This window comes from Trachemys scripta, chromosome 14 (genome assembly GCF_013100865.1).
Source record: "Trachemys scripta elegans isolate TJP31775 chromosome 14, CAS_Tse_1.0, whole genome shotgun sequence".
Lineage (NCBI taxonomy): Eukaryota > Metazoa > Chordata > Testudines > Emydidae > Trachemys > Trachemys scripta.
The window spans coordinates 4867153-4881321 of NC_048311.1; the positions used below are offsets into that span (position 1 = coordinate 4867153).

General features: G+C 50.9%; 1 protein-coding gene across 1 annotated transcript in view; it reads left to right on the plus strand.

Moving 5' to 3' along the window:
- The window catches only part of LOC117887129 (zinc finger protein 271-like), a 78741-nt gene that overhangs the window by 11105 nt on the left and 53467 nt on the right, over positions 1-14169 (plus strand). Inside the window, exons 8-9 of the mRNA XM_034789401.1 lie at positions 837-1460; positions 7307-7311. Of these exons, the coding sequence (XP_034645292.1) occupies positions 837-1460; positions 7307-7311 (629 nt within the window). The remainder of the gene's footprint in view (positions 1-836; positions 1461-7306; positions 7312-14169) is intronic.

Here is a 14169-nt window from a genome sequence, read left to right on the forward strand (position 1 = left end):
GTCACGGTATTGCCACCCTTACTTCTGTGCTGACTTCAGAGTTGGGCAGGATACCATACTATGCTACCCTTACTTCTGCGCTGCTGCTGGCAGCGGCTCTGCCTTCAGAGCTGGGCTCCCAGCCAGCAGCCTCCCATTCTCCAGCTGCTCAGCTCTGAAGGCAGCACCGCTGCCAGCAGCAGCACAGAAGTAGGAGTAGTAGTACTGCAACCCTTCCCCTACAATAACCTTGCAAACCCCCCCCCCCCCTACACACACACACAAACACACACGCAACTCCTTTTTGGGTAGGGTGACCAGATAGCAAGTGTGAAAAATCAGGATGGGTGGGAGGTAATAGGTGCCTATGTAAGAAAAAGCTCCAAAAATCGGGACTGTCCCTATAAAATCAGGACATCTGGTCATCCTATTTTTGGGTCAGGACCCCTACAATTACAATACCGTGAAATTTCAGATTTAAATAGCTGAAATAATGAAATTTACCATTTTTAAAATCCTCTGACTGTGAAATTGACCAAAATGGACAGTGAATTTGGTAGGGCCCTACAGATGAAGATTGGTGACATAGCTTCCTGGTAGATATCATTCATGGCTTCCCACCCATCATGATGAAACCTGGCCCACGGAGCGTTCTCATGGAATGTGGAAGCATAACTGGTCCCCTCCTCTCTCTGTCTTCTGGGAAAGGTAGGGATGGGGTGGAATTCAGCTCCTGGTTTTTCAATTTCCCCAGCAGACATTTGGGTTTGTTCCCCCCTTTCCTGCTCCCCTTTCTGAGGTTCCCTATCCTCCAGCACAGGGACTGACTCCTGTCTGGATTCTCTCTGTCCCAGCAGGTGATGGGACGGTGAGTGGGAATGATGAGGAGAATCCACAGCAGGAAGGTCCCAAGCGAGTGGAACCTCATGGGACGGTATCAGGAATATCCAAAGCGAATGTTTCCCAGAGTCCTGATCTGGAAGAAGCCCATGAGAATTGGCGCAGGTCAGAAAGGCAGCAGGAAAACTGCCAAGGGAAGATGCAGGGTAAATCCACTCCCCGAGGGGAAGGCTCGGAGGATCTCAATGAAACAGTGATCCAGCTGAGAATCGGCACTAAAAAGAAACAACATGAATGTGTTGAGTGCGGGAAAAAGTTCAATCACAAATCAAACCTTACTAGACATCTGAAACTGCACACAGGAGAGAAACCATTTATGTGCAGTGACTGTGGGAAAACCTTCACTCGGAGGTCACACCTCATTTCGCACCAGACAACGCACTCGGGTCAGAAACCTTATCCCTGCTGTGAGTGTGGGGACAGATTCACGCGGTGCTCAAACCTTATTTCACATCAGAGAATCCACTTGGGAGAGAGACCCTATAAATGCCCCGACTGTGGGAAAAGCTTCAGTTCAAAATCAAACCGCACTGTTCATCAGAGAATCCACACTGGAGTAAAACCTTATAACTGTGCTGATTGTGGGGAAAGTTTCATTCAGAGCTCACACCTGGTTGTTCATCAGAGAACACACACGGGAGAGAGACCCTACACATGCCCTGATTGTGGGAAAAGCTACAAAGCGAAGGTTGCTCTAATTTCCCATCAAAAAGTCCACAGAAGATGGGAGCTCTCAGTATGGGGCAATGGGTCTGTGCCCACCTGCAACAAATTATAATTTGCTTCATTTGAGGGTGGATCTGGGTGGGACAGTAGGTGGCTACATGGTTTGGGTTCCAGTGGATGGTGATGGAGGCCAGAATAGGAGGGAGCACTAGGTACTACTGGGGAGATGGGTCATATCAGGGTCTGGGAGGAGCAGGTGATGGAATCAATGGGGAGACATTTCTGTGGGTTCCACACACACTTTCCAATTTAGAGAAGAGGTAAACTAAAACTCCCTTGCAGTTTGTCTCGGAGACATGTCGGCAGCTCCTTAGGCCTCTTGGGCAGGGGCAGAGGCACATTATTCAGGGAAGCAGCGACGGGCCTGGTGGGTCTGTAGTTACCAGGTGGTAAGAGATGCTGATCAGAAGTTGTAGAATTTTAGCATCATGTTCAGTGTATCGTACATCTCTCCAGACACAGGCAGTTGCTGGAGATTGGGGGGATTTGAGGTGGAGATTCCCTGGAGAGGTGGGGCTCTTTGGGGGATTGTGCAGTTCCGGTGAGGGCAGTATTTTGTAATAGTGAGAGCAGGGGGAATTGCGACTCAGGACTCCTAGGTTCAGATCCCAGCTCTGAGAAGGGTGTGAGGTCTATTAGAGTGGAGGGTGGAAGGGGGAGGCTGGAATGCTAGGTTCCATAACCAGCTCAGTTCCTCCCCTCCTCTTTGTGCATCTGTTCCTCCCATTCCCGCCATGGGGATAATAGTAGTCTCCCATCTCCCAGGGAACCATGCAACTGCAGTAATTACTGGGTGTTAAGAAGGATGCAGGTACCAGAACAGGGAAAGGTCCTTAATTGGCTGAGGGAAGAGAGGCCCGACAGTCAATTTGATGGCATTTCTCTGTTTATATGGATGTAATGCGATAACTTTTGAACACTGCATCCAGTTGGGCCGAACCCTACCGAGTCTCCAAATGTCTGTAGATCAAAGAACTGGTTGATCATGGCAAATCCCAAAGGAATGTGGCCCTCTTGGAAATTGAGAGCCACTCGGATTGATCTCTAGCTAGGTGCTGAAGGTGGTCTATTCAGTTTATATCCACCGCTGGCCATCTTATTTGTGCCACCAAAGATTTTGGTGCCCATGTGATCCTTGTCTGTGTAGTGGCATTCTTTCATACACACACTTTGGAACTCATTGGTCTTCCTTTCTAATAATATGTCCACACCAAGAAAGCCACTAAAACCAAACCTGTTGGAGGTGGTTGCTGGGTTTGGCTTCAAATAGCCTCATTTCTGATCTTGTCCTGCTACTGGATCGGAAGCAGTTGATGCAGATGACGAGAATGTGATGTTCTTCAGTCTTCCTCAGCGCCCACTTCCATACAATAGAATTAATAGAGCCATGCTTTTTTAGAGCCACAGTTTCGTAGCAAGCTTGATGTCACAACCTCCCCACAAAGGCTGCTGAAAGGCCCGAAACACGGCAACCACCACTACTGTATAAGTGCCATCTTTTGAGCATCCTGCAGCCCTGTCCATGACACTGGCCAAATATTTGACAGTTGCCACTTGCTCAGTCTCCTGTCTGGACAGGTTAATACTGAGCTGGTTGCAATCTGGAGCTGGAGGCCACTGGGGATTAATAACCATACCAATGTGCAGTTGAGACCGAGCCAGCAAGACAATGTCATTATGTATTTGAGATCTCAAAGAGGAGTGGTATTCAGCTCAATTCCACCCACTTCTGCCTCCTCAAGCTTATTTGTCAACCGATCAGTTGTTGACACTGAACAATGATGGTGTCAGAACTCAGCCTTGTTGAACTTGCATAGATATAGGACACCGTGCTCTGTATCTGCTATTGACTCCAACTCAGCTTTCCCTTCCATGACGGAGCTCTTCTGTCAAGGATACCCAGGGATGCCGAGTCACCTCATCAGATCCTACAGCCTCGCTCAGTGCACTGAATCAAAATGCTGGCGGAAATCTGCACATGGCTGTGCATGGCTTATTAAGTTCAGCCGTCTTCTCACAAAGCTGTCTCACAGTAAAGATCTGGTCAATCACGGAACAATGAGGTCTCAAGTCACACTGTGAATATCGCAACCTTCGCAAAAGTGCTTCGTTAATTCAAGACATTAACACAGAAGTGAAGATTTTCCTCAGGACTGACAACAGCATGATGCATCTGTAATTGCTGCATTCCCACCTCCCAGGGAATCATGCAACATCGCTACTGTGTGTTAAGAAGGATGCAGATACCTGAGCAGGGAAAGGTCCTTATCTGGCTGAGGAAAGAGAGGACCAACAATCAATTTGATGGTATTTCTCCATTTATCTGGATATAATGCGATAACTTTTGAACACTGCATCCAATTGGGCCAAACCCTACTGAGTCTCCAATTGTCTGTAGTTCAAAGAACTGGTTGATCATGGCAAATCCCAAAGGAATGTGGCCTTCTTGGAAATTGAGAGCCACTCAGATTGATCTCTGGCTAGATGCTTAAGGTGGTCTAGCTGTATATTCAGTTTATATCCATCTCTGGCCATCTTATTTGTGCCACCAAAGTTTGAGCCAGAACAACACCCTTCTTCCAGTCATGGGGGATAGTATTAGTGCACTGGAGGGTCTGGAAGAGTCAGTGCAGCCACAGGACAACAATACTCTCACCTGCCTTCCGCAACTCAGGAGTGATGTTACAATCTCATTGATGGCAACCATTGATACCTTCCAGCTAGCAACACCCCGCATCTCAGCCCCATAGTCCTAGCAGAGATTAAAATGTTGAGGGGAAAATGGGAGCCCCTGGAGCCCTTGGCATGGGGGTGGGAGGAATGGGGGAACCTGAAATAGAGGCGATGGGAGGGAGGCACACATGGAACTTGCAGGGGGAATAGAATGATGCAAGGATCCCCTAGTGCAGAGGTCCCCAAACTGTGGGGTGGGCCCCGCCCGGGGGGCATGGAGGAATGTTCGGGGGGGTGCAGTGGGCCAATCCAGCTCCCATGGAGGATGGAGAGGGAGCATCACCCAGCCCCATCCCGCCCCCAGCTCTGCTCTGGCCCCGCCCCCGGCTGCGGCCCTGGCTCCCGGCCCTGCACCTGACCTCGGCCCCAGTTTCGCTGCTGCTCCACGTCCGGCTGGGGTCCCGGCTGCGGTTCTGCTCCCAGCCACAGACCCATCCGCAGCTGTGGCCCCAGCCTCAGCCCCCTTGCCCCGTCCGCATTCCCCTCCTGGCCCTGGCTGTGGGGGGGACATGGACAGGGGGAAGAGAGGGGTCTGACCCTCAAAAGCTTGGGGACCACTGCCCTACTGTGTGCAGTTAGCTCAGCCGACAAGCAATGAAGTGTGCAACTCTCTGGTTACAACTGTATTTTTTTATTATCTGACACTGTCCAGTTCTTTCCCTGCTCTCTTTGTCTGAGTGAGAGGTTATTGTGCAGACAGGAAGGACTGTAGCTGGATTCCCTTGTCCCAGTTTTCAGGGAGGGGCTCCAGCTCATGTTGTCACATACTAGGATGATTCCTTAACTGCCTTGGGAGGGATTTTTCTCCATATTTCTGGATGGGGGCTGGGCGAGGTCTTGTTCTTCTGGAAGTGCAGATTTTGTGGAGTCTATTATGGCTACGTCCACACTACCCGCCTGAATCGGTGGGTAGAAATCGATCTCTCGGGGATTGAATTATCGCGTCTCGTAGGGACGCAACATTCGATCCCCGAATCGACGCTTGTATTCCACCAGGGGAGGTAGGAGTAAGCGCCGTTGACGGGGGAGCCGCGGAGGTCGATTTGCCGCCGTCCTCACAGCGGGGTAAGTCGGCCTCGATACGTCGAATTCAGCTACGCTATTTGCGTAGCTGAATTTGCGTATCTTAAATCGACCCCCACCTCCCCATAGTGAGTACGTAGCCTCTGTCTCATGGAAGTCTTTCCCTCTATTGGTTTCTCTTTTTCAAAATAAATTCATAATAAAATATTTGTTGCACATCCTCATCTCCGCAGGCATATTCATGTGCCCTGGTTCCCAAAGCGCTAGGGCAGAATGCTAGTGTGTTAGTGGTGCGTTGGGACATCACTCAAGGAGATGGCGCTGCTGGGGTAGCATGTACCTTCGCTTTGTATTGCCTGATTTTTAGAGGTTTCAGTTTAGCCACTCTCCACATTCTGGAAGTTCACCAGGCACCACACTGAGCAATCTTAACTCTGCACTAATTAAGTTTTGGGGCAATTAATTTATAAAAAATATTTTTTCAGCACCCCCACATACCAGAGTCCACCTCTCCCCCTCCCCAGACTCTAGCACCTTAGCAATGATTATCCTGGCCACAGAATTCCCTGGCTGCATGTTAGTCATTACACCGCCCCTGCATCGTCTCTTTGTCTCCCGTCCCTTTGCCTGTCCAGTCTGGTTGTCCATCCCCAGCTGGCCTCCCCTTGGAGAAAAGAGCATCATTGTGAGTGCTGCAAGTGAAGGAGCTGGGGTGAGGATGCAGGAACGGTGCCAGGAGCAGCATGGAGCTGGTGGGGCCATTTCTTGATGGGGATGGCAGATGTGGGGGACAGTCATGGATGTGCGGGTTTGGAGAAGACAGAGACGAAGCCCCCAGTACCCTCCATTGCACAACTGTGGCCCCACACCCCACTCTTCCCTGCACTGTACCAACCCCTTCCACATTTCCCCTCACTCCTCTGACTCCCAACAGCACAAACATCCCAACCAATACTCCTCTGAAACTCCCTGCAATGTCTGCTGAGAAGGGGATTTTTTTTATACTACCATCAGAGAACAATCCCAATATACTGGCTAGCTCCCCACTGGTAGATAAAACAAGTGCCCTCAGAGGATTTAAGTCTAATTTTTCTACCAACAGGATCATAGTTAATAACCACCTCAGGCGGTAACAGTTGCCTAGTCACAGTTTTGTTCATGTGATCCAGTAATTTGGGTATGGATGCATAATAGTGTCTAGGAAGAAACTCCATTTCTTAGCTCCATGGGTGACTTCAAAGGGATGGCTTCAGTGATGCTGTTCCAGCAGTGCAGGTATTGTATTTCCATGCACCCCACATAGGCACTGACTCCGTGGGTGCTCCAGGGCTGGAAAAAAATGATGGGTGCTCAGCAGCTGCCCTATCAGTGCCTCCCCCTCCCCCCACCACCTCCCACATGCTGCAGCCCTGCTGGTCAGCACCTCCCCCCCCCAGTGCATCCCGCCCATAGGCACCAACTTTTCCCGATGCCAGTGGGTGTTTGCGCCCCCGCCCCAACTCCATCCTTTCCCCACCCCCATTCCAACCCCTGCCCCAACTCTGCCCCCTCCCTGCCCCATTGAACCCCTTCCCCAAATCCCCGTCCCCGCCTCTTCCCCAATCACACCACGTTCCCCCTCTTCCCCCCTCCCTCCCAGCCATGCAAAACAGCTGTTTCACGGCGCAAGCGCTGGGAGCTAGGGGGAAAAAGCAGGCATGTGGCGTGCTCAGGGAAGAAGGCAGAGGCGGAGGTGAGCTGGATGGGGGGTGGTGAGCTGCTGGTGGGTGCTGAGCACCCACCAATTTTTCCCTGTAGGTCTTCCAGCCACAGAGCACCCACAGCGTTGGCGCCTATGCTCCCGCCCGCCGTGGATCAGCTGTTCCACGGTGTGCAAGAGGCACTGGGGGAGGAGAAGCAGGGATGGGCCATGCTCAGGGGAGGGCGCAGAACAGGGCGGGAAGAGGTGGGGTGAAAGCACAGCGGGGGTTGGAAGTGGCAGGTTGGGGGCGGGGTCTTGGGGGAAGGGGTGGAATGGGGCAGAGCCAGGGGGAGCACGCCCTGGCACATTAGAAACTCAACCTACCTCCCAGGCCCCTGGGAGATCCAGGAATTTAACTAGCTTATTGTAAAGGTCAAGCTGATGTTTTGGGGGGAAACCTCCGAGCAAGCATTGCTAGATAAAGTGATGTAAAAGCTGTTGTGACTCTTTCCCCCCCACTCCTTTTTGCAGGTGTAATTGTTTTATTTTACGTCTAAATGTCACAGAATTGAAACTTCCACCCAACTGTTAAATTCATTGGGCCAGCCCAACCATTTCACCAGCAACCCCTTTTTTCCTCCCCTTTCCTTTCTCAGCTAGAAGTATTTCAGCCCTCTAAAGCCTGTCTGTTTGGAATTAACTTTTTGTAAGTCTTCAGAGTAAGAACCAATGACTGCCTCATCCCTGTTATCTTTTAACTTGTATGCAGGCCCCTGTCTCTTGGTTAAGAACATGAGAACGGCCATACTGGGTCAGACCAACAGTCCATCTTGCCCAGTAGCCTGTCTTCCAGTGCCCCAGAGGGAATGAACAGAACAGGTTATCATCAAGTGATGCATCCCCTGTCGCCCATTCCCAGCTTCTGGCAAACAGAGGGCTAAAGACACCATACCTGCCCATCCTGGCTAATAGCCATTGATGGACCTATCCTCCATGCAGGGCTGGCTCTAGGCACCAGCTAAGGAAGCAGGTGCCTGGGACGGCAAATCTGAAGGGGCGGCACTCCGTCCGTTCTTGGGGCGGCAGTCCGACATCCCCCCCCCGCCCCGGGCTTCTTCGGCAGCAGTTCAGCGGCAGCTTCTTCATTTTTCCTTCTTCGGTGGCACTTCCACGGCAGCTTTTTCTTTTTTTCTTCCTCGGTGGCAGCTTTTTCATTTCTTCTTATTTGGCGGCAGTTCAGCGGCCGCTTTTTTTTTTTCTTTGCTTCACTGCTTGGGGCGGCAAAAAAGGTAGAGCCGGCCCTTCCTCCATGAACTTATCTAGTTCTTTTTTGAACCCTGTTATAGCCTTGGCCTTCACAACACCCTCTGGCAAAGAGTTCCACAGGTTAACTGGGCGTTGTGGGAAGAAATATTTCCTTTTGTTTGGTTGATTAGTTAAGGCTTCATCCACAATGAATATTTCATCAGTAAATGCTTATTCGTAAAACCTTTGTCAACAACTTCTTTCGTTTTAGATCCTTTTCTAAAGTGATTTAATTTAAAACTCTCTCCATAAGCCAAGTATCAGGGGGTAGCCGTGTTAGTCTGTATCCACAAAAACAACAAGCAGTCCAATGGCAAGCTTTCGTGGGTAAAAACCCTCACTTCTTCAGATGCATTTCCCACACCTTCAGAGAATTTGAGGGGTTAACATAACAGGCCTGGTACAAATAGTTTGGTGAAAGTTTTGGCTGAAACTCTTTATAAACTCTGGTAACACACTGATGTAGCAAAAGATGGTGTGGATCATAAAATACCATCACGTCTTCATAATCCCTGCTTTGACTTCTCTATTAGTAACAAAATGATGATTCTCATGCTGTTTTGACTATCCTGCTTGTTTAAAAATTCTTTCCCCTGATCAGTCTAATTTTAGGAGTATACGCCCTCCATCAAAAATAGATTCAAAGGCTTTAGATACTATGTCTCCAGTCTTGTCTTTTAGGCCTAAGGCCCAATCATGTTTAGACAGAATGTCTTATCACCGTTAAGATCAGCTTAAAACCACCGTTGGGTTTGGAGATCTGATGCATATCCACCAAATCTGCCTGCCGTTATGCATCCATATCTGAATCAATAGCCTTATTTCTTTGAAAACAGAGTTGTGCTGGTTTGTTTAAAGGGTAAGCATCCTGGTCTGAAAGCCATATTGTGACTTGCCTTCTAGTCAAAGCTTGAGCTGAGGGGTGAAAACATTATTTACTGCTTTTTGGCTGCTTGAAAAACAGGGTTCAAAGCTCCCACCCTCCTCAGGGAGTAATACATTTTCTTTAACAGAGCAGCCTGTGTAGCTGTGATGTCTTTTGCTAATATGAGTATGGAGGGGTCGTGTTCACAACAAAAAAATTAAAGAGAAAGCAACATTTAAACACAACATTTTCCAGACGCCCCTGGAAAATGGCCATCATGAGCCATACTATTACAGATTCAGAGCTTCAGTTTGTTCTTACTCAGCATGTCGTCTTGAGCTCCGTGTCTCATCTTGAGCAAAAACAGCTGATATGAGATAAACTCATCTGCACCGGGTTACCAATGTGTAGGTTCTCAAAGGCCACTAGAAAAGCATCATCCTGCTGTTGAGAGATTTTCAGAAAAGAAACAACTGGTAGGCACCCGTTTTAGATTTCAACAGCTGCGTTCTGTTCCTAGCCCCCAACATCCTCAGCCCCTCAATATTTTATATTTTATTTACCTGCAACATGGCTCTGTCGTTCAAAGCACCAAATGAAATTAATAGGCAGCAGATTTAAAACAAACACAAGGAAATATTTCTTCACACAATGCACAGTCAACCTGTGAAACTCCTTACCAGAGGATGTTGGGAAGGCCAAGACTATAACAGGGTTCAAAAAGGAACTAGACAAGTTCCTGGAGGATAGGTCCATCAATGGCTACTGGCAGGGATGGTGACCCTAGCCTCTGTTTGCCAGAAGCTGGGAATGGGCGACAGGGGATGGATCACTTGGTGATTACCTGTTCTGTTTATTCCCTCTGGGGCACCTGGCATTGGCCACTGTCGTAAGACAGGATACTGGGCTAGATGGACCTTTGGTCTGACCCAGTAAGGCTATTATGTTCAAGGGAGACCCTCCCCCCAATATCAAAAGAGGTCTCCCCTTCCACGAGCTCAGACAACGGGCAGGCAACATGCTTGTCAGACAACACGATAGCTTGGTTCTCCCAGTCAGATTCCAGTGACTTCAGCAGCGACTTCGCCAAACAGCTCTCCTGAACCTCTCCTTCCTTTTTCTCAGAGCAGTCACTGCGGTAGCGCTTTCTCTGCAGCTGTCCAAGCACTGTGGGAGCTAAAACAAATTCCATAATTCTCACCGGGGTGGTGAAGGAGTCCATGTTTCCTCTCTGTCTTTCCACAATTTCTGAAATAGTGCTCTTGGAACAAGATGGCCGCTTTCATACTTGAAGGGCTTGAGGGCTTCCGGGGTGGTGTTGCCAACCATCAGCTCAGTGCTAGAGGCCAGATTTCTGGCTTAGATATCCTCTCTGGTTGGCCTGGGAGTTGGAGGTCCCACCGCCCACAAGGCACCACTGATTGTCTCACACTCCTGGTTGGGCCTAAGTAGAGATCTAGATTGAGTTTGATTGGCAGAGGCGAGCACAGGGCAGCTGCAAAATGGGTCATGAGGGCTGGCTCACCCCAGGAATAAAAATGAATACACATGGCAATTTTGGGGGACATCAGGGGCTGTGATTTATAGACCCATCTCAGCACTGACTGAGAGGAGGTGCTACCACCAGAAATCATGCCTGTGCCCCACAGCCCATGATTGGGGACTGGACCTATGTCACACCCCTCTTAGTGTCCCCCCCCGACCAATCTTCACTAATGGGTGTGAACAGAGGTTTACAGGGGTGTGTGAAAATTTGCCAGGTGGGTGTGAAAAGTTTGGAAGGGGTGTGAAAAAATGCACAGGAATGTGAAAGATTTTGACAGTGTGGGTCCTCCTAAATGACTTGTGGAGATCTGTCAGCTGCAGCTCTTCAGGGCAGCATATAGTTCCTAGCAGCCTAGCCTTCCGGCCCCTGTTTAGGAGGAGATCCTTTTGCTGAGACCAGGCCTACTTGAATGCCGAGTATCTCCAAGGATTCCTGCTCTGGTGAGCTCCTCTTCTCAGAAGCTTCTCTTCTGCTTGGGAGTCCCTCCCTGATTAAGCTCAGGGAACCTTTTTATTAGGGCCAGGTGCTCTTGTACCACGTAACCATGACAAGTAGCTTTGGAAATTTTTTTATCATTAATGTTCATTTGGGGGGCGTTATTCTACATAACTGAAAGTTTAGGTTTCCTCAGAGGTTGGTAGATAATGTTCTCCCCCAGAGAATGCCATCTCTTATATGGCAGCCTCTATCTCCTACTGTTCTCAGTGGGAGTGTGGCTGTGGGATCCTCTTAGCAAAGCCTGCTGTCTCCAAACCACCAGCACCTCCTCTTATTGCCAAGGGGCATGAAGACAAGCTGCCCTTGGGGAAGATGGTGGCTCCTTATAGGCTGTTTGCAGTATTAACCATCCCAAGTGTTTGACATTCATAAGTTAGAACCCAAAATCAAGAAACTGCCTTTAAGATAGTATAAATTGTGTACGAGTCTCTCTGTGTGTGTATGCACCTTGTGATTTACGAGCTTTCAGGGTGAAGCTGCTGGCACCCAATCGGTGTGACAGCATCCCTTGTGCAAAATTTAAATGCACATGGAAACTTGTAAACTTCCCTGTAGGGTGGGGAAAGGGGACTTACTTCTCCTAACTCCAGAGGCATGGCTACACTTGCAGATGTAGAGCGCTTTGAGTTAAACCAGCCTTCGGAGAGCGCAGTAGGGGAAGTGCTGCAGTCTGTCCACACTGACAGCTGCAAGTGCACTGGCGTGGCCACATTTGCAGCACTTGCAGCGGCATTGGGAGCAGTGCATTATGGGCAGCTATCCCACAGAGCACCTCTTCCCATTCTGGCACTGGGGCTTGTGGGAAGAGAGTGGGGGGTGAAGGGCATTCTGCGTCCTGTCCCAATGCCCCATGATGCATCGGTTCGCATCCCAGCAATCCCTCTGCTTCCATCCACATTTGGTGCCATCTTTCAACGTTTTTTGTGCTGCGCACTCTGTCTTCCCTTTTGGTCTGTGGGAATGGAGCCCGAACTGCTGAGGAATATGCTGACGAGTCTCGCCAGCACGTCACATTTGGCAGTTGAGTTTCTCCTTACAATCCAAACTGACAGTGAGGAGTCCGACGATGATATTGACTCAAATAATGCATACGACATGAGATTGCTTGTGGCATTCACGGACATGCTCAGCACCGTGGAACGCCACTTTTGGGCTCGGGAAACAAGCACTGAGTGGTGGGATCACATCGTCATGCAAGTCTGGGATGATGAGCAGTGGCTGCAGAACTTTCAGATGAGAAAAGCCACTTTCATGGGACTGTGTGCTGAGCTTGCCCTCACCCTGCGGCACAAGGACACGAGATTGAGAGCTGCCCTGACAGTGCAGAAGCAGGTGGCTATTGCAATCTGGAAGCTGGCAACTCCAGACAGCTATCGATCGGTCGCTAACCAGTTTGGAGTGGGAAAGTCGACCGTAGGAATCCTGTTGATGCAAGTTTGTAGGGCCATTAATCGCATCCTGCTCAGAAGAACCGTGACTCTTGGTAACGTGCAAGACATTGTGGCTGGCTTTGCACAAATGGGTTTCCCTAACTGCGGTGGGGCAATAGATAGGACGCATATTCCAATTCTGGCACCAGACCACCTAGCCTCCGAGTACATTAATCGGAAGGGGTATTTCTCTATGGTTCTCCAGGCGCTTGTGGATCACTGTGGGCATTTCATTGACATTAACACAGGCTGGCCTGGAAAGGTGCATGACACAAGCATCTTTTGGAACACTGGCCTGTTCAGGAAGCTGCAAGCAGGGGCTTTTTTCCTAGACCAGAAGCTCACCATAGGGGAAATGCCCATTGTGATCCTTGGAGACCCCACTTACCCTTTAATGCTGTGGCTCATGAAACCCTACACAGGGTTGGCTTTAGGCCGATTCAGGCGATTCCCCTGAATTGGGCCCCGCGTCTAAGAGGGCCCAGCGCCCTTGCCGCCACCGGTACGCCATACCGGGGCGGCTGGCTTCCCCAGGGGGCAATTTAAAGGGCCTGGGGCTCCCAGCAGGGGCTGGAGCCCCAGGCCCTTTAAATTGCCACCAGAGCCCCACTTCTGGAGCCCTGGGGTAGGGCTGCAGGGCTCTGGGGGCTATTTAAAAAGTCCAGGGCTCCCCTTGCTTCTACTGCCCCAGCCCTTTAAATAGCCGCTGGAGCCCCACCAGTTCCCCAGCATTCCCTCGGCTATTTAAAGGGCCGGGGTGGTAGAAGCAGGGGAGCCCCAGGCCCTTTAAATAGCCCCCAGAGCCCTGGGGTAGCGGAGGGCTCCGGCGGCTATTTAAAGGGCCAGGGCTCCAGCTGCCTCTGCCGCCCCGGTCCTTTAAATAGCTGCCAGAGCCCCACCACTCAGTGGTGTAGCCAGCTTCTCAGTGCAGGGGGAACAAACATAAAAAACGTGCCCCCCTTGGCTCCTCCTCTGGCCGCTCCGCACCCCCCGCTGGCTCCTCTGGCCTTGCCGCGTCCCAACCCCTTGGCTCCTCCAGCCACGCTGCGGCCATGCTGTGCCCCCCCTCAGAGGGGCTCGGTGGTGGGGGCCGGGCACGGGGGAAGGGGTGGCGGGCAGGTGCTGCTCGCTTCTTCTGGGGGCTGGGGGGAGCGGAGCAGTGGGGTGGGCAGCAGCTGGCGGGCAGATCCCCTCTCCCCGGCAGCTTCCTGGTTCCCTTGGCCTGGGCATCCCAGCATTTTTTCAAAAGCGGAGCCCGCCGGGCCACCACTGGGCTCCTGCAGGCAATGGGGTGGGGGAGCACGGCCGGAGGAGCAAAGCGGCCAGGCTCCTCGACCATCGCGCCCCATGCTCAGCACGGCCACCTCCTGCGCCGGCTCAGGGCTTGGCGGCCGAGCACTCCACAGCTGGCGGGCAGATCCCCTCTCCCCGGCAGCTTCCTGCTTCCGGGCCAAGGGAAGCAGGAAGCTGCCGGGGAGAGGGG